This window comes from Desarmillaria tabescens, assembly GCF_030435595.1.
Source record: "Desarmillaria tabescens strain CCBAS 213 chromosome Unknown EV420scaffold_138, whole genome shotgun sequence".
In the NCBI taxonomy this organism is placed as follows: domain Eukaryota; kingdom Fungi; phylum Basidiomycota; class Agaricomycetes; order Agaricales; family Physalacriaceae; genus Desarmillaria; species Desarmillaria tabescens.
Window position 1 is genome coordinate 760 of NW_026848437.1, and position 23930 is coordinate 24689.

At 45.0% G+C, this 23930-nt stretch overlaps 5 protein-coding genes across 5 annotated transcripts; all 5 read right to left on the reverse strand.

Annotated features, from left to right (window-relative positions):
- Positions 1-553: 553 nt before the first annotated feature.
- EV420DRAFT_1317587 (uncharacterized protein) lies at positions 554-1813 on the reverse strand (the record flags this gene model as incomplete). Its single annotated transcript, XM_060468701.1, has 5 exons — positions 1363-1813; positions 1212-1311; positions 1019-1160; positions 668-840; positions 554-615 (listed from the first exon to the last, which is right to left on the reverse strand). Exons 1-5 carry the CDS (start codon positions 1450-1452, stop codon positions 554-556), a joined length of 567 nt encoding a protein of 188 aa, XP_060322104.1. The 5' UTR covers positions 1453-1813.
- Positions 1814-2986: 1173 nt separating this feature from the next.
- Positions 2987-3261, reverse strand: EV420DRAFT_1652864 (uncharacterized protein; the record flags this gene model as incomplete). Its single annotated transcript, XM_060478692.1, has 2 exons — positions 2987-3145; positions 3214-3261. 2 exons carry the CDS (start codon positions 3259-3261, stop codon positions 2987-2989), a joined length of 207 nt encoding a protein of 68 aa, XP_060322105.1.
- A 66-nt stretch (positions 3262-3327) lies between these two features.
- EV420DRAFT_266020 (uncharacterized protein) lies at positions 3328-4230 on the reverse strand. The gene is made up of 3 exons (XM_060481465.1): positions 4031-4230; positions 3674-3927; positions 3328-3623 (listed from the first exon to the last, which is right to left on the reverse strand). The coding sequence occupies exons 1-3, from the start codon at positions 4072-4074 to the stop codon at positions 3367-3369; spliced, it is 555 nt and encodes a 184-aa protein (XP_060322106.1). The 5' UTR covers positions 4075-4230; the 3' UTR covers positions 3328-3366.
- An 8923-nt stretch (positions 4231-13153) lies between these two features.
- On the reverse strand, positions 13154-15418 carry EV420DRAFT_1487802 (uncharacterized protein; the record flags this gene model as incomplete). The annotated part of the gene is made up of 12 exons (XM_060470564.1): positions 13154-13731; positions 13814-13923; positions 13979-13997; positions 14058-14099; positions 14218-14266; positions 14352-14390; positions 14437-14513; positions 14621-14686; positions 14873-14959; positions 15019-15068; positions 15128-15201; positions 15293-15418. The coding sequence occupies 12 exons, from the start codon at positions 15416-15418 to the stop codon at positions 13154-13156; spliced, it is 1317 nt and encodes a 438-aa protein (XP_060322107.1).
- Positions 15419-22813: 7395 nt separating this feature from the next.
- On the reverse strand, positions 22814-23594 carry EV420DRAFT_1487803 (uncharacterized protein; the record flags this gene model as incomplete). Its single annotated transcript, XM_060470565.1, has 4 exons — positions 22814-23044; positions 23097-23209; positions 23346-23405; positions 23459-23594. 4 exons carry the CDS (start codon positions 23592-23594, stop codon positions 22814-22816), a joined length of 540 nt encoding a protein of 179 aa, XP_060322108.1.
- Positions 23595-23930: the final 336 nt, after the last annotated feature.

Here is a 23930-nt window from a genome sequence, read left to right on the forward strand (position 1 = left end):
AAAAAGACGTACTAGAAATGATTCCGTCCAATCCTTGCCATAATTGTACCAGTTGCAACGGCAAAAATAGTCCTGCGTAATCTAGCAGAAGTAACAATTCGGTATGTTGACAACCAGAGTTTGTTAGCACATACAAGGCTTCAGTTGACACGTTACGCGTGATATACGCTAGAGTGACCAATCCTTCAACGAAGATCCCGGTACTGGGAGCGTCTACCCTTGGAGATGTCGTGCAAGAGCTATTTAAATGCCGACAATATATATTGCTTTACATCGCCGGACGGAGTGAGAAGATGCGACTGTACGAATTTGCTGACTCGACGGCAGCATCAAGATACGTCTGGTTAGATGTTACTTCTGCCAATAGAGCTGAAACGCTTTGTCATAGTCAGCTAAGTGTATACCCCATATCAGAGGAGATTACAGTGCTCACACAAGAAAAAATCTGGTCGTACAGAGTTAGCCAAGAATTCAAAAAATTAAAAAAGTACACGAACCCAGTAGCCATATTGGAGATGATTGGGTCAGTGGGACCAGTAATCTGGCGTGTTGATTAATTAACGAGATGTGGATGTAAAAAGTGATTCACGTAATAAGTGCCACCCGCCATCGTCGCTGTGAACCAGAATCAGTATACAGATCAGTTGTAGTAATTTGTGACACTCACCGCCTTGACACGAGGTTGAGAGATTGAATTCCTTAACATATGTGGTGCCCGAAGCAATTTGCTCCTGAGATAATGTGAATCGCCTCGCAGAAGTCCATGATATCACGGCCAGATCGAGGAAGTCTTGGTCTTGATAAATGGCGTAAGCCCGAGCCGCAGCGTATCCATAATTCCTACGGAACATGAGGAACAAACACACCGTCAGCAGAAGATATGACTCACAGCCCATATTCTATCTATTGTTGAGAATGACACCGTCAGTTATTCGGAAACTGCTCGCAGGAAACAGAACTAACACTGTATCAAGGTCGGTCAGCAGCGATCGAGAAGGTATAGTAAGAGCATACTGACAACTGATTCAAAAATTCAGACCTGACTGACTCTGCGAGTGCGAAACACTGTTTCAACGTTTGCTTGTACTTGGTTTGGTTTGTCAGTCTATCAAGTTCGGCCATTTGTGCGTAAAGCCTGCCAGCCGTTTCGTATGTGGTGTCTGAGGATACTTAAAATGAAAGCGCAATGCTGGAATTTGAGTAAAACCCACCGTTGAATTGCCCATTGGGCCGGAGCATGCTAACCGCTTGTTCTAGAGCAGCGCTTGCAATGCTAATGCGGTCGTCCTTAGACGACGTGATGTTAGGGTTCTAGTTCTTGTATTAGCATTTGCTATTGTCGACCAGAGAAGCGATACCCACTTTCCAATAAATCGATGGTGTGAAGTCTTGTGCAGCGCTCGACGCTATAAACAGTGCCACCAGCATCCGTACAAGAAGGAGAGACTGCATTTCTAGAGACTAGATATGTCTGTCTTGGACATTAATGGGAATGATGAGCGGAAGATGAGCGAGCTAGGAAGAAGATGGGAATCGAGGCACTAAATAACTTGGAGATCGGCCAGAGGCTATGTAAAACAAGGTGACAATGATATCAGACCCTGGTTACAGAGGACGAGGAAGGTGATATTTATTGTTGTTGATGTTCCAAGGAGGATTCTTGATTCTTACTCGAAAGTGGATTTGTGGTAATAAGAATTTAGTAGAGGGGCCTCCTTACTAGTGGTGCGCGATCGGATTTTGGAACGCTATGCTGAGCAGTAGAACACGGAAAACAGGTAAGATCGAATATTGTCGTTGAGTGCTCGCACAGAGCACATCAAGGTTGAGGTTGATGAGGCTAGTGGCCATCCAAGATGACATCAGGCTAGAAACGGAGATTAGAACAATACTTGAACAAAGCAGACACATACGCATGTATCATTGCATATAAATGACAGGTTGCATGGTCCAGGCAATGGGTTACCCTCGTGAGCGAATGGACTCACTGTATAAATGCCTGGTATCTCAGTAATCAGCACAGCACTGTGAGGAGAGGCTTACCTGGGGTGGGGGGCAGAAGATCATCTGGAACAGGGAAGGGCGATGGTATCATCAGGTAGGTCGCATTCAGGTATGTTCGAGTCCACCAGGATTACGGGCCGATGCAGCCGATACTCCTAGAGACTCGTAGATGACTGGCCCAAACGAGTGCTATCCGATAGAGTGGCACAAAATAGAAGGACACCAGAGGGAGGAAACGGGACGGGGACAAAGGTATACACGCATTAATACTTTACTTAGGAGTGATTCCAATGTGAACTGAGCAAACCTGCAAAAGAGTCCGGCAATCGATCCGGTGTATTTGCACCTGTTCGTTTTAAAGTTCTCCAGGGACCCACCAAACAACCCCGCGCCTTATAGTGAAAGCGTAATCGCCTTCGCAGAAGGCAGGAAGGCAGGAACCAAGGCCTGACTTCCATTTGTTTGATGCACGGTAAATGGATTCAAAACCACCTTATAGTCAATGTCGTGATCCTTTGAATGAACTCAAACCGTAGTAGTAGACGTGATGCCACGAAGATTATATATTCCGATTACGACTGAACAATCATAGTCTTCCAAAACGCCGACCCAAGAGCAATCCTCCCAAGCTCCCCATCATTTTCCAATGCGGTCCAGTTATTGAGGGTGTGGGTGTATAACTCACGAACACGATTTGCGCAGCGGGGTTTAGCAGTCTGGAGAATACGTCCGCCATGAGCGTCTCGCAGCCATCGTGTTCTTTCCAGTGGGAGACCATCGCACGATCATGGGGCCGGATCCATACTGCGGTTCCACGGTTCCTGAGTATGACGTCTGTGGATGGAAGCGAACCGCATCGGGAGATATTTTGCTGGCGAAGGTTAGCAGGAGAAAGAGAGAGAATAAGTAGAGTTCGAGCGAGTTCAGCTCTGATGCATTGATGCCCAGGGATTGTCGCTCTCAGCTCAGATTGAGATGGAGGTCAGTGTGGCGTTGGCGCCGTCGACCCATCCGAAGAAGTAACAAGGGAGGTGTGTGCTTTCCCGGTGAGGACGGGAGGGATAGTGTAGAAGTTGATGGAGCTCGCGAGGATGACGAGGATGGTTTCCGCAGTGAATATAACTTGGATGGAGTGGTCGTTCTGTGAGTGGAAGAGATGAATAAGGGTGGTTAGAACAGCTAGAGGACGCTTACCTAGATGTCACCTACGTTATCAAGGCGGGAGTTCTCGCCGGGCTTCCAGTTGTAAACGAGCATCCTGGAAATGTCTTCGATCTTCGGTGAGATATTATATGGATAGTGGGGGACCCACAGGAGCGAGCGTTAGTGTCGGTATATGGGAGGCTCTTGTGCCGGCCCAAGTCATGTTCTTGTAACATAGTGGCGGAAACAGAAAAGAACCGGCCCACGGTGATAAGCTTGACGACGCCCGTTGAGATGCTGCAGCACAATACATACACCCTTGTGCCACCTGAATCTCGCAACCATAAGGAATCCATAAAGAATTGAAGAAGATGCGAACAAAAAAGACGATTCCCGGGGAGGCGGGAATCTGCCCAGCGTGTGTGTTCGTGGTTGGCGAATGAATTTGGCGGGGCCTCGTGTAGGAATGCGATTTTCTGTGACATACATAAGTTAGCTGTTATTCATCAGACGAATGGGCGCTTACCCATCCAACGCCACGGTGATACTCGCTTCAGACTCTGGATCTCCTTGCCCCAGTAAATACCGCGACTTCTGTGATACGGCCAGTATCCACTTGTATTGGCTCCTCGGGACGAATTTGATCCGAGATGCAGGCGATTCAGCGAAGCTCGTCTCGCTCGCATCAGAGAAGTAGCCGAGTCGGCAGGCGTGACGTGTATGCCGGTGAGATCGGTGTTATTGAGGGAATACGGGAAACCATTGGAAAGGATGTCGAGTCTGAAAGCGTTTGTCCATATGTCGTATAATCATCTGAGTACGTGGAACTGTTTACACACCTGTAATCTCAGTAACAACCACTGTACAGAGCAGAGAGTCTCACCTGGCGGAAGAGAGGGATACCATGACAGGGAAAGAAAGCATCATCAAGAAAGTCGTACTCTTGGACGTTCGAGTCCAGCAGGATTAACCTTCCAGTTGTGAATCAGCATATGCCAGACATCGTCGCTGAATGCCATGAAATCACCAGTGAGGTTGACAGGGAGAAGATATACATCGATGGAACAAATCTCGTGCGACGTCCCATTGTCATCCATGCGCAGCAGTGTAACTCTTCGTGACCTGTCCCAGTCAGTCGTCGTTCGTTCATCATATCAATAGGCGCTTACCCATACAACCACCACTGCTACGCTTGTCTCTGATTCTGAATCCGTGTTAAGCTTCAGCCCAGTGAATATCGCGCCTTTCAGTGACCACGGGCAGCACCTGTGCACACGCTCGAAATCCTAGATCGTCAAGGGGCCGACCAGATCCCTTTGGATACGGTCAATACCTACTCTTGTGCCGCCATGGGACGAAATTGATCTCGGTTGTAGACAACCCGGTGAATGGCATCTCGCTTTTCGGGGATAAACAAGGACGTGCGAGTCATCGAGACGCGATTTGGTAAGCACACCGTGTGCGCTGTTCGAGACCGGAATCATCGGTGGAATATGGGAAACCATTGCAGAAGATGTCGAGTCCGAATGCATCTGCCCATATGATGGGTCCGGTAACCTTGTGAGCGCATGGAACTGTTAGATGTCTGTAATCTCAGTAACCAGCGCTATATAGTTGGAGAATTCTCACCTAGAGAGAATAAGGATATCAAGCACAGAGAAGAAGATGATAGTTTAGATGAATGGGTTGTCAGGCAAGTTCTAGAGCATGTTATTCATGGACGTTCGAGTCTAAGGTAAACTACGGGCCGAGTACACCGGTGACTAAGCAGCTTGGATTCCCACGGCCTTCTCCTCCGATCTAGCACGCCAAAGGAAGAGCGAACAGTCAGCACTACGATTACTGCATTTTCGAGATCAATATCGTCCATGAGTTTTCCCCCACTGACTCTTCTGAGTAAGGGAACCTCGGCATCGTAGGCACACCCCTCACTTTCTAGATGGATTACAAGTCTGACCACAAACATTTCTCGCAGCTGCCCAAATGACTATACCCTCTTGGTGGACTACTAGCCACTCTGAAGTCGAAAGGGAAATGTAATATTCCATAAATACTTATGCTTCTATAATTAGTATCTTGATTTTGTCCTTATTGCAGCTATTGCTATCACCTGGTTCGCACTCGCCTCTGGATACACAGGACATCAACACGGCCCCGGTGTCCTCGGCTTCGTCCTTGGGTGCTCGTAGTATCGGGCGTGTCCCCGGAGGCTATACAACACTGCCAAAGGTTACCTACGACACGGACTTTCCTCCATTCTAGCCTGGTCACGAACCTATCTTGCTTTAGAGATCTCCCTACCCGTTTCACTTCGGAACGGCGTGATAATACACCTCTACTTTGCAGAAGGATGCTTACTGTGTAATTTGGCTGCGACAGCTGACCTTGACCAACATAAATAAAGCCTTTTCACCCTACCATGACGACATGTATGCTTTTCACTGTTATATATCAAAACAAAGCTGACTGCTGTTGACTTGGTAGTATTATTGCGAACCACCGCGACACCAGAATTTGTGTCAAAGCACATGCTATCCTCAGTGCCGCTTCTCTTACTTTGGGACGTCATGCCAACTTTTGTTGTAGGATCGACGTACGGAGGTGCTACCGTTCCGGCCAAGGTAGGATGCTCGCTCGTTGTGACTTCAATCAGATCCAAGTGTCATCGAAGACTTTCTTGCTCGGCTTCTGATGCGTGATTTGCACCTATCGTCACGACTATAATAACAAGCATTTCGACCACAGTATTTGCCTGTAAACCCGCTCTCCAGTTCCGATAGAAGAAATCGTTCGGTCCTTCAACTTCGTGAGGCCGGGCTTTTTATTGGGCAGCATCTGAGTAAAGTACACGTGATATTTGAGGAGACATACCGTAAGTACTATCCCATCTCCTTAACTCGTCTTATTGATCATTCTGTGGACTTTGCGGATAGGTTCGTTCTTTACGGAGCAGCAGTGACCACGTATCCGTTACTCATACTCGCCGCAGTACACTTAATAAGCAAGACGCCCATCAGAAGCTAGCGGTCTGAAAAGTATGTCTTCCTCGCATGCCGCCGTCGCCTACTCATATATCAATAGTACAACAACAGCATACCGTCCGTTTTTCAGTTCGACTTCAATTCCAATTTTTCAAGCATACTCTCGCAAAGTTATAAAACCGCTGAAGAGCTTGGAACGGCACTTGCGTTTCTCTGTCTTGCGTCGGTATTCATGAATCCAAACACGGATGCGGTTATACTCGGCGTGACGAAGGCCGGATGAGTGGTGGCAAATATGAAGGCTTTGGAGGTGCTCCGAAACTTGGCCGACGGTGTGCTGACGAGAATCAGAGTGGAGCTCTCAAATAATCCGGTACTATTGGGTTTTGTTTTTCTCTTTTGATAGACCCAGCATGCGCTGACACAGTTCACATAGCCCGTGTACGATTATCCTCTGAATGTTTTGGTAAAGGGTAGGTCACTTGGAAACACCGAATAAGTTTGTTGAGCAGGTGTGGTCCTTCTTCTGTTTCTCGCATTGAATTGACGTTTCATCAGAATTGTTTGAATTTTTGACACCCATGATATACGTCGTAAACATGAGGATAACCGATAGTTAAAGTGATGTTGTTCGTCTCATGAATAAGGTATGAGGCACCGTTATGATGGTGATATCTCCGGTACAGTGCCTAGTATTGAATCTCTGTAGACGCACAACGCTTTCTACGTAGACCGTCCTTCTTTACATTCGGCGGTAGTTCGTCCTCCGGGACATTCCATCGGCCCGGCTGCAGTCGTTCATTGAGCAGCCTCACCGGTTCCTCCATCAGCAGATTCTCCCTACTCTCCGCGTGCCATGGATTTGGCAGATGAAGTGGAAGTGGTCGACTCGGTCTGTACATCCGTTCTTCTCCGCGTCGAGTCTGTCACCACTGCTCCCGAAGATGAAACGGACTCTACTGCTGCCAACGAGTGGATGCTGAAATAAAGCTACCATCGTTACCTTGCTCTGCAGATGAAAATCTGTCGTCTCGAAGCAAAAATTAGTGAGCTAGCAACACAGCATAGTACTCACCATCATCTTAGCAATTCCCCGAGTTCGATTACTGTGGATATGACGGTCATTCCCTGCTTTGTATTGTAAACACGATAATATCACGAACACTCAAAAACAAATGAAAAGAACTTTCAAAGTTGTTTCTTCAACAATCGGCGGATAGTGCGGAGATGGGGCATTCCGAAATTGCGGGTATTCGTGGTCACCGTATTGAAATTATTCTTATTTCCCGTTTTTTTTTTAGTATCCTGTCAGATAACGGCTTGTGTAGTTTGGATTGGGCTTCTCGGTCCCGGGTTCTACGTGAGTTCGGCTTAGATGCCTCTAGATCTCATGTAGTGGTCACCTACTCAGCATACCTTCTGGTTCTCGGTTTGACCTCAATTCAGAAATTTCGAGGATAAGGCTCGCTAGCCTCAGTTAGGGATTTCTCCATGATCGCTGAAGAACTCGGAACGACTATTGTGTCTCTCCTTCTTGTGTGAGTAGCTAGCAATCTGACCCACATGGGTGCAATTATACTTACTCGGCTAGTGAACTAGCGGGTGAGGGCCAGCTCATACGGTGGCAAAACCGAGTCCTATTCTTGTCACTCCTATCTGGATAGTCATTCAGTAATAGAAGCACAGTTTAGTTAGGCCCCGTGAAGCTAAGTCACATTCATTAATATTAAACCCTTTACCTCTCTCTGAATTCCACGGTTAGGTTATGCCAGGTAATTGTATTTTCTAGAACAGGACCCAAATGAATTTTTTGCACAAAGGTAAATCTACCAGGGACGACAACATGAACAAGCAAGAACAAGGGCCTACATCATAATGCTCATTTCTCCTCTCCCCAATGGCACACAAGCAACAGCGGCAGATATGACACTATAGGCTCCCACCGTGAAGGTACCCTATGCTGTAAACTCGGCTCTGGATGGCTTAGGCATCATGCCCACCCTCAACCTTTCCCTCACATCGCAGATAGAGAATCAGAGGCTTATACTACTCCCGGAACGATGCTGATAGGTACATATATGGCCATGTATCTCTCTACACGATGCCAAGGGCTTCAGGGAACGTGTATTGGGTATGGACTCATCCCATACATTAAGGCAAACAACATTCCCTGGCTGTACCAGTGGGTTCTGTCTTGGCAGTGACTGGCCATCAATGTTCAGAAATGAGTGCTGTGTAAACATGGAGCAATACTTTAGACCAGACTTCACCAATGCCATGGATTTAATTAAGGGTGGTCGGAGAGGAGTAATGAAGAGGATTGGAAGTGCTACAGCAGACAATATTAGTATATAAAATATGTGTAGTAGAGGGAATGGGCGGATGTGCTCATAGAGTATGGATGAGACCAAATTCCAGGCTTCCAGCATGATCGTTGATAATGTATTGACTCAAAACAAAGTCGGGTAGAGCATTTTTCAATCCGGCTGTCCTTGGTTATTCAGTGCGAATATGGCAAGAAAATGATAGTACCCTTACCCAGCCATGGCATCTGACCAGTGAGTCCCTACAGCCAATATTGTTTACAAACCCAATGCGTTGCACAAAAGGTATTGTAAACAAGGTTGTGGGATGTGATTGTACACAATCATGATTCTGTTTGTAAACAGCCACAAAACCTTTTCGGTCCACCACACCAGCTGCTTTGCCAGTGTCATGTGACCTTATTATTCACTGGCAGAATTTTTGGCCCTGCTTTCTTTCAAACCCTGCCTCTCTTGTCATTGTCACCCTCACGCCCACCATGCCCCCTCCTCACAAGCTATAACCTCATAATTCTGGTATGTTGTGTTCCTGGCATCCCGTCCCACCAGGTTAATCCCCTGTGCAAATCCTGATCATCAAAAATCAGTCTATCAGTGCCTGCATCCTTCACCTCTCAAAAGTACCTCCCTCCCATTCCTTGACAGTGCCACTTATTTTGCTTTTCGCTGACATGTGGAGGGACATACCAGCTTTCCAGTACCCAGTTCTTTCCTGGCTTGCTCTTCATACCATGCTTCATATCCTATGCCCTGGTACCCTCTTGACAGGGTCTCTTTCATTTGTTCCTCCCTCCTGTTCCTTGATGGTGCCACTTATTTCACTTCTTGCTGACATATGGAGGGACATACCAGATTTTTGGTGCCTGGTTCTTTCCTCTTTGTACCACACTTCATATCCTACCTCTGGTACCCTCTCGACAGGATCTCTCTCATTTGTTTTTCATTATTCCTGAAATACCCTCCAGAAACATATCACCCTCAGACTATCCTTGGGAAAGGGTACCCATTCATGTCAGTTTCAGGCATCCCAAGTGCTACTTATCTGTCACAGCACTACATCATTCCCTCCCCATCCATGCAAATTTTCATTTTTTGACATATCTAGAAATTTCTTCCAGCCCTCCTCTTCTGCCTGGAATCGAGCGACTCGTTGTCTCCAGTAAGACAGAAATGTGGTTGTAAACGGGCTGTGGTTGTAAATGGGTTGTGGTTGTAAATGGAGTGTGTGGTTGTAAATGGAATTGTGATTGTTCATTGTACAATGGGTTGTGAGTGTTTATTACAGTCATGACAGTACATTTCTGATGCTATTTCTAGTCCTTTATCTACTCATCATGTATCCTCCCCTGCTTTCTTTCTCCCTACCTCTCATCCTTCACCTAGGTTCATTCTATTTTGTCTTTGACATGCGCTTGCTCAATGGTTGTTTACTAGCAGATCAATGTTGCTCTTGAGAGTTCCTGAACACCAGTATGTTCATTAATTAACATTCTCAGCCTGACCTGACCAAAACCACAGATGTCGCCATGAAATTGTTCACTGCCCTCTTTTGATTCCTCAGTTGTTTACCTCCTCACTCCCTAGAGACTGTTGATGTGCTTGGTAACGGGCAGCACACAAATGAAACAAGCATCTAGATCGTCAATCTAGATACTAAATCACACACACACACACACTATCACCAATGTATATAAGTTCAAGGGTGAGTACGATAGAAGCACTCGTGATGTACTTAGATTTAGATAATCTAGTGGGGTTTTGTCTGAAAACAACTTCAATTCTTCTTTCGATGTGTTTTACACAAAGTACACTAGTCTGCGATAGCGGGGTTTTATGAACTTGTTTTGCAAGGTATAGTCGAGCAAGTTATACTCATTTTGACGTCGTCTAGAAGAGCTTCTAGCGGACATTTCAAATAATCAAACAACCAAAGACTCCGAGGTCTACAAAGAGTGCAAAATCACTCTACAAAGAACGCTCAGGTTCTGACTTCAAGTACAAGACTTGCAAAGAGTACACAGACTCTGGAGTTCCTTGAACTCGACGATTGTTCAAACTTAAAGTGTTCTAGGGCTTATTTTACTTCAACTAGATGAGGTCTTTTGACTTAAAGTCGACTCAGCACGTCTAGATCGCTAATCTCGGAGAGAGAGAGCACGAGGCCTTTGTCCATGGAGCAGTTCAATTAACTAGCAAGGCGCAAACATGGGGACGGCTCTACTTCCTACTTAACTCTTCTAGATTACTGTAGTCACCCTTATGGGTTGACTTTGGTAATTTAATTCACTTCAGTCGAGGATATGCAATAAAACCAGTGATTGATTAGGTAGCTATACAGGCTACTAGCACATATGTGGGGGAATGCTTTCCTGCCATTATGCATCTAGTCGCTGCTAATTTATACGATTCGTGTTCTAGGTATAGGAGCCCATATCTACAGTAATTATGGTACGAGCTTTGGAATTAATACAAACGGTGAGTCACTATCCTACAAGTATCGTGCCATTCCATAGTTTCTATTCAGTTTGACGCAACTGCACCGGGTTATTCTGTTGCCGAGGAGTGCCCTACTGGTCCATGGGTGCTCCTTCTTCCATCTGCAAGGCTTGCCGCATGCGGTATGTATTGAATACTGTGGTCTGCACAGGATCTCGAGGATGTAACCACCGATTGCGATCAGCTGCAGGTCCGAGATTATATTCTGTTGATCACTGCGCGATCAAGGTCGGTCATCTCGGTACCCAATGTGGCTATTCATTCTTCCAAGGTTATTCCTTTCCTAGCCTGAGTTGATCTCGAAAGCTGATCTGTTTCTCGACTTAGCAATTTTTCTTGACAGGTTCTTTCTACTCGTCAAGGCGACAAGGCATCTAGTTCATTCCATTCTTCAACTTCTTGGTTTTTATATTCCATACAGACGAGTCCCCAAGATTTGACTGTAATAGTCTTGTTTAGGTAGGGCTTAGCTTGGCGTGTTGATGGCTGGTAGAATTGACTCTTCGAGATGTCGTTTCTAAGTCCGTTCTGTACTGCCATGCTCTCATTCTTTATGTAGAATTTAGCTACCAGCACAAAGCCTCCACTGTAGCTCTCTGTACTGCTTGTAGATTGCATAAACTGATGTAAAATCGCAAAATCTACGGGTAGCCTGATACCAGGCATATCAACGGTGTCAGTCCATGTTTCCTGCCCTTGGAAGTGGAAGCGATGGTGACTCGATGAGATTAAGTAATGACTGTGTTAGTCCACCTGAGAGTCTGCTGCTTGTTGTAAAAGAACCACACCATGGACTGATACAACACAAATTAATTGTCATTGTTCAGAACGAGTTGGGAGAACACTGTTTAAAAGTGGCATTTGATGTACATTTTCTTTCTGCGCCAGAGCTTTTGCTTGCTCCTCACTTGATAGACCAGCAGGTGGGGGAAATACTTTGAAACATTCCTCATGTACCTTTGGCCAGAAGTCAATGAAATTCCCTGCTGCCTGGAATTGCTTGAACTGTTCATAAAATGGCTTGGTCACTTTTTTCTCAGCATCTGACAAAACCATCTGTTTTCCTGATCAGCATCCAGATCTGATTTTTGTGACAAGGAAATCACCGACCTTTGATACCCACAAAATATACTTTGACATGGGTAACCTATATTGGTACCATAGCATAAAATTTTGATGATCGGACAGAGCCATGATTTCTCGCATTTTTTCAAGCAACTGTACAGTTGCTTCCAGGCAGTATTTAATCCCAGCTAGCACTCCAAAACCATCAAAAAATGGCCACCATCACAAGCATTGATTCAGCATCCCTTGAGAAACTCAAAGCCCTTGTTAGTCTCTGCCTCAAGCAACTCGAGCAACTCGTTGGTAAGCACCATGTGCAAATGTTATGCAGCTATCAAATTGATCTCAGATTTTAGATCCTGCAGTGCTGTCAATGGCATCAGGTAAGCTTTCCTCCTCAATTCTGATCCTGCACTCGTAACCCTTGATTTAGGATCCTGCAATGCCACCACCCTGGTTCCTGTTGCTGATGGGGGGGCTCAAGAACTTGGTACTGCTCAATTTTCCTCGTTGTCATTCTTGACTAACTTTTTTCATGACAGAAGGCTTAGTTCTCCCCCCAGGAGCTCATACCACTGTTCCCTCAGAGCTGTTGGTAGCTAGCACTGATGTGAGTCTGGGATCTGTCCGCCCCCCCACTTTTAACTGTCAGATCTGTGGTGCCATCAACAATCTGCCTCCTCACGAGCCTTACCCCTACTATGCCATCACCAAGAGCCTTGCTGTGGGAGTTATTTGTGGGGTGTGAGTTCTGTAATTCTGTAGTCCAAACACATAACTGATGTTTCCTTGCTAGTTCCAATGTTTTGCCATTGACTTTGAAGATCTCCAGCTCATTGTTCACTTGGGGTCTGGGTGAGCAGGCAGCTATCACTCAGTTCAACAAGGCCCTCACTCTGAGAATGGTTAAGGTCTTAGCACTGTCTCAGAAGTAGTATTTAGTCATATTGCTTGTACTGTCTAAAAAAAAATTATCATGCATGTTATTTTGTCCTTCCGATTCAGTCAAGATCAGGTTATGATATCTCTGCAGAACCAATTTAAGGACTGTTGAAATCCTGTGTAGGTAAATTTGCGATAGATTTGGTAGATTTGAAATATGGCAACTAAAATAATTGGCTTCGATAAAATGAATCTCTACTACATTTGATACATCAGTTGACACGTGCAGTGAAGCTTGATTAACTCCTTGGGGTCATTCATCACTTCAATCTCGAGTTCAGTGATCCAGCCTCCTACCGTAGTCACCTCAGCCACTAAACTATCAGCCTTCTGGTAATTCACACCGTAACCATCGATATTCAGAATAGTCTCTGCACAGTGCATTGTGTGTGTGCTCAGCACCTCCATCTCATCCACACGAGGCTTGAAGACACTGTCTTCATTGTTGTTGTATGTCCTGTCCCAACTGAACAAGAAACAAAACTCCTGGTAGACGCATTCAACATATTGTGCCTTGGGACAATCATATGATTGGACATTGTTTAGATCCCACATGCCAGTGTTTCTCTCTGCCAGAATTTGCCTGTTGAGGAGTGTCACCAACCATCCCTCCAGGGTGCTACTGTGATGCAACCAGAATGGAAGATTTCCTGATCTAGGATGGACAGTCATGGATTCCTGCTGGCAAGCAGGAGGGTCTTTCAGATGTTTCTTGTGAAGAGGCTGAGGCATGGTAGACTTGTTGTTGGAGTCAGCTGACAACTTGGCTAGCCTCACTACACAACACCACTCAAGGATGACTTCGCGATTTCTGAGCCAGATGCTAGCTTCCAATGGTCTCTGCAAGCTTTTACTTACTTTTGGTAGCTCTGGGCACTGTTATGTGCATGGGCATGTTTTTGTTCATTCGTCCTCTCTTTGGGTGGTTGCCCCCTAGTATCCAGTCCATAAGAGTGAACTTTACAGAGCTTTTAGATTAACATACAGTTTTTTGGTTCCTTGATACTTCTCTGCAAGGCTCACTAGAATTCATTCCCAGTTCCTGCGGTGTACCACTTGAAAATGAAGAAAAAAAAACACAGGAAAGGTTCACGCAGCTTACCTGGAGTAGTATGCATGGCTTTTGGCTCAATTCTGTAGAGTCCTAGCATCAGGCAAGGTCTCGTGGAGAGTTTCAGGGGACACCATGAATGCTGCAGAGAAGATGATACCTGCCTAACTCGTCAGCACTGCAACAGTCTGACTCCCCCTTTTTTTCTTACCAGCCTTGTTAATTGCCCATGCCCACTTCCCCAGGACTGGAGAGTATGGCTTAAGTTAAATGTCCTAGATGCCAAGATGAATTAGCTGAGCTTTATCGGCAAGCAATCAGCTGTTTGAGACCAGCCCTACATACCCTCAGTCTAACTGGTGATCCATACTCAGCTAATCTAAACTAGAAAGCTACAAGATCAGTACGGTGTTCATCTGACTTTTCTTACCAAGTGTGATATCAGCAGCTCCTTCATGAATTCTTCCTCTACCGAATAACACTCATTGAGACAACCAGACAACCTTGCTTAAATATTGAAGAGGATGACAAGAGTTAAGCAGAACAATGTCAGGCAGTACTGTTCAATGGATAGTCTGACATTTCGACCTGGACCGTTGTCTGATTTTTCTTACCTACTGTGTTCTGTGGCACTCCTCCTGAATCTGCTCCCATCACGAAAGCAGTATACCTGACTAGGTCTGAGAAAGTCAGCGAAACCATCAATGTCGACAAAGACTAGACTGAGTCGAAGTGCATTGGGACTTATGTTCAACTTTTCTATCTGGACTGACATCTGACTTATGAAGCTTGCCAAACATAACCATATAGTGAGGCTCAGAATTCTCAGACAAGCTCTTTTACTGACATGACACAATATAACTGACTAGGTTTTACTCTATGAATCAGTCGCATCCCGTCCTGATCAATCCCTGGCTGTGCATTCCTTCCACCAACATATAGAAGTGAATTGCCTGCCAGACAAGCATATCATCAGCAAGTATCTGAGCATAGTTGGATTGAGTGTGCTTACAACACAGTGCTCCATCCCTGTGAGTCTCAAGTCCTCCTCTGTAGTCCACTCTGTCCAATTACAAACAGGATATATATCCTTGAACTAGCAATATACAAAAGCCCAGAACCGATGAAGAGTTCCATCATTGCAGTAGCACTGGGCCTGGAGCATGTTGGGCACCAAGTTGTTCATCAGCTGCATCTGGGATCATGTGAAGGAGTCAAACATCTGGAAGGACCAGTCAGCAAAGGTGAACGTTCCCAAGATAACTGGAACTGAGTTGACGACCTACCCATTCCATATGAAGATCCCATCCATCGTTCACCACACCAGGTGTGCTCATCTCATGATGTGGAGGTGGAGCATTGTCAGCAGAGGTATCTGGTTGGGCATTGGTGGAAGCCTGGGGGGAAGCCATGATGAAGAATTTTGGAAGGCTTGTCACTGGCATATGTCCCACAGTGATGATCCTCCCTTTATACCCAGCAGGTATGGATTCTCTTGAGCTGCTTTGCATGAACTGAACCTTATTTTACAGATAGATATAAATGGAGAACCCTGGTGGGACACCTGTTCATCAGAACTGATTCCTTTGACCCTGCTCCTAATAGCCTCTCCCTCAGAAAGGTGCGATTATCTTTTTCAGCTATTTATGCCAACTACTGGCTAACAATCACTTCCCCTACCTCTGATGTGCTCACAGATCCTATGACTGAAATCATTAGTGCCTGTGAGACTGGTTGCTATTGTCAGAATCGTTCTTCTGAAATTTTACCAGTGTTCAGTCTCACCGAAGCCAAAATAGACTCTTTGGGTCCATTTGTCCCATCTTTCTTTACTGTGAGGCAGTGAAGAGGCTGGCTGTGGGCACCTGTGGAATAGTGAGCGGGCTAAAAGGCAAACCTCAAAAACCCACACACACACTCACACAACTACACAAACTACAATCACCCTCATAAGTTCTAGGGGGAGCAATTATTTCTAATGCGATCCGACTATACTTCAATATCTCGAAGAGTTTCTCTTATTCTCAGTGCTCTTAACAAAGCTAAGCTTTCTCTAATGAATCCCTAAGTCTAGGAACTTTTACAGGAAGGTCGTTCACTGGCGTGATGCAACCTTCAAGGCAGATTTGAGTTAAAATACACAAGGGACACTGATCCTGACAGAAACAGAGGCAATACATGCCGAAACTTTAGTGAGCTCACTAAAAGAACACCACAGGCAAGCACTGACTTAGCCTGCTCACTACACAACTGTATGTAGGGGTTCTCCAACTAACTTCAACAGATGATCTCGACTCAAGAACACTTCAGAAGTGCTTGGAAACAGATTCAGAAAACGGAAACTCGAAACAGAACTGATGCAGGACAGACAGATCAGATCAGATCAGATCATGCTTTTCCTCTTCAGAACATACTCCAAATGGACTTATCAACACTCAATGGAACAGAATAGCTTCACTGATTCCTATTTGCTCAGAACTAAGTGCACAAAAAGTCTTTTCTCAAGGGTATCTCGTATTTCTCTGAGTGAGCTCGCTAACTCTATGCAAAGCTCAAAGTCACAAACTGATCCTTTGTTATGGTACTGCCTTCAACGTGTGCACAGGAACTCGGGGGCTCGAAACTTGGCTTCTACCTACTGTAACCAGCCTACTTATACTACAGGGGAATTAGAATTACAAATGTCGCGCAGTACCCAGACTCCTACATGCGTAGCACGTTGCCACCACTGCCTTACTGAGCATCCGAGTCAGACTTCCCAGTTTTAGTCTCATTTCTATAGTGAGCTCACTAAATGCATGCCAAGAGGTGCTCTCCTGACACCCACAGGCTTGTTCTCTAGCAACTGACAGGTCTAGGCACACGGAACTATCAGTCCTGGCATATGTCGTTCAAGACTTCTTTCTTGGATTCACAGAGGCTTCTCGTAGACACGGCAACAAGTGAGTCTTCTAACAATGGGACTCAGAACAATGGGACATGGGCTTGTGGACTTTGGCCGAAGCCCATTGCCCAAGTTCATGCCAGTGATATCTGTCATCTCACTTAAGGATTTCCCCGGATTTTCAGGTATGACACATCACAGTTAGCGAGCATGCTAAGTACTCTCAGTGTCACTGCAATCTTCAAGGTTTTATCTAGCTCCCACGAGCGTACTTGTAAGTTAGAGCCTAAGGCATTGGGTATAGGGTTTGGCCTTCTCATCATGCATGCCTGTCAGGTACAGTGCTGTGACTAAGTCCTGTTTAAAATCCCGTTGCTTCTTATGCCATAAGTTATATTCCATATCATTGCACTGCGTAGCATTAGTGTCGATGCATAGTTTTAGTCCGCTCACTCACTATATCTCAGTATGCATGTAAAACACTTTAGATTGCAAAATTACATGCGTAAATAGGCTGCAGTCACAACAGCAGGCTGGGGGAGTTGCTCTTGAGATTGAGCGCTCCCAGATTCTTCAGCACTGGGAGAATCATTTCCCCCATACCTTCTTGGCTCTGATGGATTTCCATAAGACCCCAGAGGATATGGCATATGTACACCACAAGAAGTTGGAGGTATGTTTGATTTCTCCATCTCTTACCAGTATTCATGAAAGATTTTCAGAAAATTGAACTCTTTCTCATCTGTATAGGATATCTTACAAAGGGCAACACCCCCGAAGATGCTCTTGAGAGCATTATGGCTGTGATCACTGACCTTGCCAATGTCATCAAGGACTTGGAAGCTCCACATCCTGTTGCCCACCTCTCCACTCCTGACATTGTTCCCACAGCCTTGATGACTATTGCAACACTGACTCTTGGTTCTGGCACTCTCGCTGCCCATCCTTCACCACCCTCTTCGACAGCAGTCCTCACAGACTTGCCATCCAAAGGCTACTATATGCATGCTCATGCACATGCAGAGCATACTCTCAACGGCAGTACCTCCGCTTTGGTAGGGCAAATGCCAGGTCCAGAGTGGGTGACTTGTTGATGAGCCTCTAGGCTCTGTATGCTCAGAATTTGCAGATTTTACCAGATAGCTAATTCCCCAGCCACCACACCAACCTACTATTTCAATCCTGGCAATATTGCTCAATGCCGCCAATTATCCTTCTCCACTTGTTCCCCACATCAATTATGTGCCCCTTTCATTAATTCTGCCAGTCTTCTTTCATTAATTCTGTCAGGCACCTTTCATTAAATCTGCCAGGCACCTGATGGTTGATCTCACGGATTTAGAATCCAGTCTGATTGCCTAGCACAGCCACAATTCCACAGTTCCAGATAGCAATTCCATGGAATTAGCTCTAATGTCATGACCTTTTCTCTGTCTTTACTAAGGCTGTTATTCCACCAAGAGAATGCCACACACATCTACTTCAGTACACTTGCTTCAATGTACTTTGCTGCAGCAACACAGCAGCTCAAAAATCCGGAGATCAGTGGCATTCTTGCTAATCACTTCATCTATATGCAGTAAAGCCATATGGGTGCTGTTACTTTCAAACCTTGGGAGCACGTGTTTTGTATCATTTCTTATCAATCTATATACTACAGACTTACTAAGGACTTGGTTCAAGTATGCTAATTTTATTCTGGTGATGTGCTCGGTAATGGCGAGTGACAAAAGGCTAGTGAATGGATATGAACACCACAACACCAAAACCCTCTACTACTCTACACAAATCACCAATATTATTGAGTTTGGGTGTTTCAAGTATGATAGAAGCACTCTGCAGACTTCAACAAATCAGGGAAAGGTTGTTTAAAGACATATATTTGGTACTAGTGAGCTACACAAGATGTATTACTTGCACTAGCAGGGTTTTAAGACACAATTGGATGAATAGTGACTTGGGTTGAGCAACTGTGCTCAGTCTAACTCTGATACTTTGAAACTAGTGGCACTCTGGGCCAAATACTGGGTCTCACAAGCAGTCTACACTTGACTAGCAGTGCCCTAGGCTCAACTAGTAGCACTCTTGGCCTAAGAACAAATACTTTAACTAACTTCAAAACACTCTGAGTCACTCCAAGATGGAATAGCAACTTTAAGACACTTCAATTTGTTCAATACTATAGGTGACTAAGCAACTAGTAGACACTTCATTGAGGTTAAGCACAAAAGCCTTTCATTGGGGCACTAGAATACTGACTAGTAGGTCACAATCATGGGGATGGCTTGCCTAGCTTGCTAGGCTGCCCCTTCTACTACTTATATACTACAGAGAAAGGTACAGGGTAACTATAAATAGATCCATAGGAGTAATATTGGTAAGAATATCTTGGCTAGTCACAAATAATAGTGAATAGTCATGCCATAGTCAGCCTAGGCTGGTCTTTCTGTTGGATAACAGGTCTAGGGACTCTGCTTATTGGTCTTTTCCATACCCTTTGCCCAACCATGCTCCACTAGTGATGCAGCTAAATGAATAGTTGGGCAACTGTGCCTGTAGCAACTGCTTGATCATGATCAGAACACAGCCCAGCTATACTAGTACTGATCGTATTAGATCTGTATCGCACTAGCTGGATCTGGGCTAAGGGTTATGTCTTTACTTATTCATTTCTAAGTCTCATCTGAAGTGCTCACGTGATTAGCTATCTTGACTTAGGCATTCATGCCCAGATCGGTCCACTAGTGACTGAATGGTCGAGGTCTGTGTGGGTTCTTGCTTCTTGTTTGGGTGCTAGCAGCTGCACTCATTACTAGTGGCCATATTTTACTGAGTCTCACTAGTTCAGAGGCACTAGTCCAGTCAGCTGGTAGGTCTAACCCACTATTGGTGTTGTCCCTAAGTTCTAACTCGACTAGTAGCATGCTAACTCGACTATTAGTTCGAAGCCTCAACTATAGCCCTTGTTGTTTAACTAGTATTGGATAGACATGCAATAGTATTGTTATAAAATCACAAAATCTAGGTGTGAACACGTAGACAGTGTATCACTGGGCACAGTACCAAACTGTGTGCTCTCCCAATGTGCTGACCTTCTTGCCCCACATATAGGACCTGTATATAGGGCAACATTTACCCTTAAGGAATACCCTGAAACATTCAGTGCAACAAACATGATTATTCTGTGAAAACCAGGGAAGCCAGACTATGAGGACCCCAATGCCCATCGACCCATTATTCTGTCTGACGGTTGGGGCAGAGGCCTGCATGCAACTATGAACCAGGACCTCGTTGCTTGGTATGAACTCATAGAACTACTCCCAGACAGGCACTTTGGGGGATGCCCGGGGTGTTGCACAACAGATTCCATTCGCCTCCTGGTCTCGACTATTAAAGATGCATGGCACAAAGGAGAAGTCATAACAGTTCTATTCCTTGACATCAAAGGGGCATTCCCAAGTGTAGATGTTGACATGCTCATACATAAAATACTAGCACTAGGCATTCCCACTCCATATATGGAATGGCTACTGAGGAGACTCAAAGGGTGCAAAACTATCCTTACCTTTGACAATTTCAAATCTATCATCTTCGATATAGCTAATGGCTTAGATCAGGGTGACCCCCTCTCACAGATTCTCTATGTCATCTACAACTCAAGTGTGGTAAACCGGCTCAAGGAGGATGAAGAAGGATGCCTATTCATTGATGATAAGGCCATCTTGGTACAAGGGAAAACATTCATAGAGACACACCAGAAGATCAAAGACATAATGGAGAGAGAAGGGGGCATCCTCAAATGGGTGAAGGAACACAACTGCAAGTACAGGATAGCAAAGTTCCAGCTTGTTGACTTTACATCAAAAACATGGGAGATAACTTCCCAACAAGGGAACAGCACCATGCACCGAGAACCAGATATAGGATCACCAATCCAGATTGGCCAGCACCTCATAGCACCAGAACCAGTTGCAAAGTTCCTCAGAGTCTACATTGATTCAGGACTGTGGTGGAAGGAGCAAGGCACAGCTGCCATAAAGAAGGCTGACAACTAGATAATCCAATTCTGACGACTTGCACACATGAGCTCAGGAGTCACCAGGGAAGGCATGCAGTTAACCTATATCTCCATTGCTATACCACGAATTCTATATGCTGCTGACATGTTTCTAAACCCACAGAGAAGGATGAAAAAGAAGAGGAAAGATGGGAAAAGTAGCATCTGCACTGTGAATTGTCTGTCCTCCATACAGAGAAAGGCAGCCATTCTAATAACAGGAGGCATGTGCACAACAGCTGTGGATGTCCTGGATATACATGCTAACCTTCTCCCCATGCAAGGACAAGTGGAGGTATATCACCACTGAGCACTTGCATGCATGGCATGCCTACTCTCAGGACACCCACTATACAGACCCATACACCAAGCAGCAAACAGATACATTAGAAGACATCAATCCTCACTCTATGAACTGACAAGAGACTTTGATATCCAACCGGACAGGACAGAGATGATCAAAGCAGTGCAGTTCCCACCATATTGGAGGTCAAAAATCAAGATTGAGATAGCGGAATCAATGGAGGAGGCAATGGCAATGGAGAGGGTAGACAACAGCGAGGTAAAGGGATATGGAGACAGGTCAGGTATAGATGGTGGTATAGGAGCAGCAGCAGTGGTATTTCATGATGGAAGAAGGGTGAAGACACTGAGACTGAGAGTAGGATCAGCTCAGAAGCACAAGGGGTATGACAGTGAGGGGCTGGCACTGGTCTTATGCATGGAACCACTCTGAAGCATGACAAACATGTGAAGTGCAACATTCAGCATTGACAACACATCTGCTATACAGGCAACAACTCTCTCATGACCAGCACCTTCCCATCACATCTTTGATCTATTCCACAAGCGTATTGACATAGTATTAAAGCAGCATCCTAGCATCTCCATCAAGATTCGATGGGTACCTGGACATCAAGGCATAGAAGGCAATGAAGCGATGGATGAAGAAGCGAAGACAGCAGCCCAAGGCAGTGTCAGTGAGCTGCAGAAACTCCCTGTGCCACTATGCAAACCAATCCCCTACAACAAATCATTGCTACTCCAAGTGTTCTACGTGAAGCAGAAACATCATGCTGACAGGGCCTGGAAAAAGTTGCCCCACTACTCCAGGTTCCAACATATTGACTCAGCAACTGCTCAGCAAGCTGCATGCCAGTATAGGAAGCTGGCCACTTTCATACCATGCAAAATTACGAGCATAATGATGCAATTATAGACTGGACACATTGGGCTCAACCATCATCTCTTCAACATCCAACAAGTTGAATCCCCTGCATGCCCAAAATGCTCCTACCTGAATGAATCTGTCCACCACTACCTCATATGATGCCCAGCATACCAGAATGAACGAGAAGTGCTACAGAGATCTATAGGTGTCCAAGGATCAGCAATGACAATCAAGCACATTTTAGCATGCCAAGAGAACATCCCCCACTTGATCCAGTACCTCAATGACACATGCCACTTTGAGGCAACATTTGGGACCTTTCCTTATGTTGAAGTAGGCAAAGAAGATATGGAAGACTAAAGTGTACAAAGAGATGGAACCAGCAAGTGCATAGTGAAGAAGAGAAGGTGATAGATCTTCTGCCTTACCACCCTGATGCCAAGGCAAATGGGAAGGTGATCATGATGTGGTTCACACTGAGCTCAGAGAAGCTTGTTTGTTAACATGCATAGGAATGTAGAACAGAAAAATGGACGAGATATAGATAAGTAGCAATATCCCACCATATGCTAGCATGTAGGATTACAGTACATCACATACCAACAGGATTCAAGAAAAAAAAGAAAAAGAAACTTCCTCATAGAAATAATAGATGGGATTTTGTTTCCCAACCTGGAATAGCAGTCAACATACACTCAATTTTTCCTGTGAACTTCACTTCCCTTACAGGTTTTCTGAGTGTTCCCAGTTGTAGCTGAAGATTTACTCAATGGTGAAGCATCACCATCATTGCCAGAGTCCTCGTCAACAATGTTACAGTGAGCCTTCTTCACTTGAGAGGTAGGTGCAGTGTCCTCATCATTCTCAACTTCTTCCACAGTAACACACTTCCATGGAATTGCCTTTGAGACAAGAACATCAGCAAGCTGTTGACATACTATGAGTGATGATAATACAGGAAGATAAAACAGTACACACCTCCTTATTTGTGATGTCAGGCTCTGATATCTCAACATCGGTTGCAGTCTCTGAGTCACTGCTAGCAGAAAAGTCACTGTCATCCAATGTATCATTCATGCTGGCTGTTTTTCCTGGTGAAATATACTATCAGCACAATGCATAATCTGCATGAAAAGTACTTGCCAGAGCACTTCTTTTTTCCTTTTCTCTTCTTGTTGTGATGGTGTCAAGGTCTTGTTGGCAGAGCTAGCTCTCCTTCTTTATCACGCTTCTCAGCATCTAAGAACTCTTTCATCTGACTGCCAGTATTAGCCCAGCGGGTCTGAGCTGGTACCAAATATGAGCATCTGATCACAAAGGGATAGCAAATAACAATGTACTCTTTGTCTTGCTCAAAGCAGCATCTGGTCCAGTTATTGGTATGGTATCATCCTTGTCAAAGAAGAAATTGATGCTTTTGGCAGGCTTGAGTTTTCTGTTTACATCAAGAGTGCACTGCTCAGAAGAGTTAGACATGCTGGGGAACTGGTGAAGGAATAGAAAGTTTTTCAAGCTTATATACAATATCTGTGGCCCTTCTAGCCTGTCAGGATGAAACCAAGAGTCAGGAAAAGACATAAGTAGTGGTCTTCCATCCTCAGAACTTGTCATGAACATGACAATGCAGTTTGACATGAATGGGAATTGGAATTGGCATGGTTCGAGTATTTAATTAGGAGTAGTAGGCCACATAAAGAGGTTGTATTAATGAGTAGTGAAGAAAATGTTGACAAAACAGCAAGGTATGAGGCTGTATTGTCCATTTAATACAATTTATCCCAGTAACTACAAGGGAACTGAAAGTACAATTTC

Excerpts from the sequence above, each read along its gene's own strand:
- EV420DRAFT_266020 (XM_060481465.1), bottom strand. The coding sequence starts at position 4,074 with ATGATGCTTTCTTTCCCTGTCATGGTATCCCTCTCTTCCGCCAG. Across the intron at positions 3,928-4,030 it reads GTATCCCTCTCTTCCGCCAG|ACTCGACATCCTTTCCAATG; the intron begins GTGAGACTCTCT and ends AAACGCTTTCAG. Across the intron at positions 3,624-3,673 it reads ATCACCGTGGCGTTGGATGG|AAAATCGCATTCCTACACGA; the intron begins GTAAGCGCCCAT and ends TGTATGTCACAG.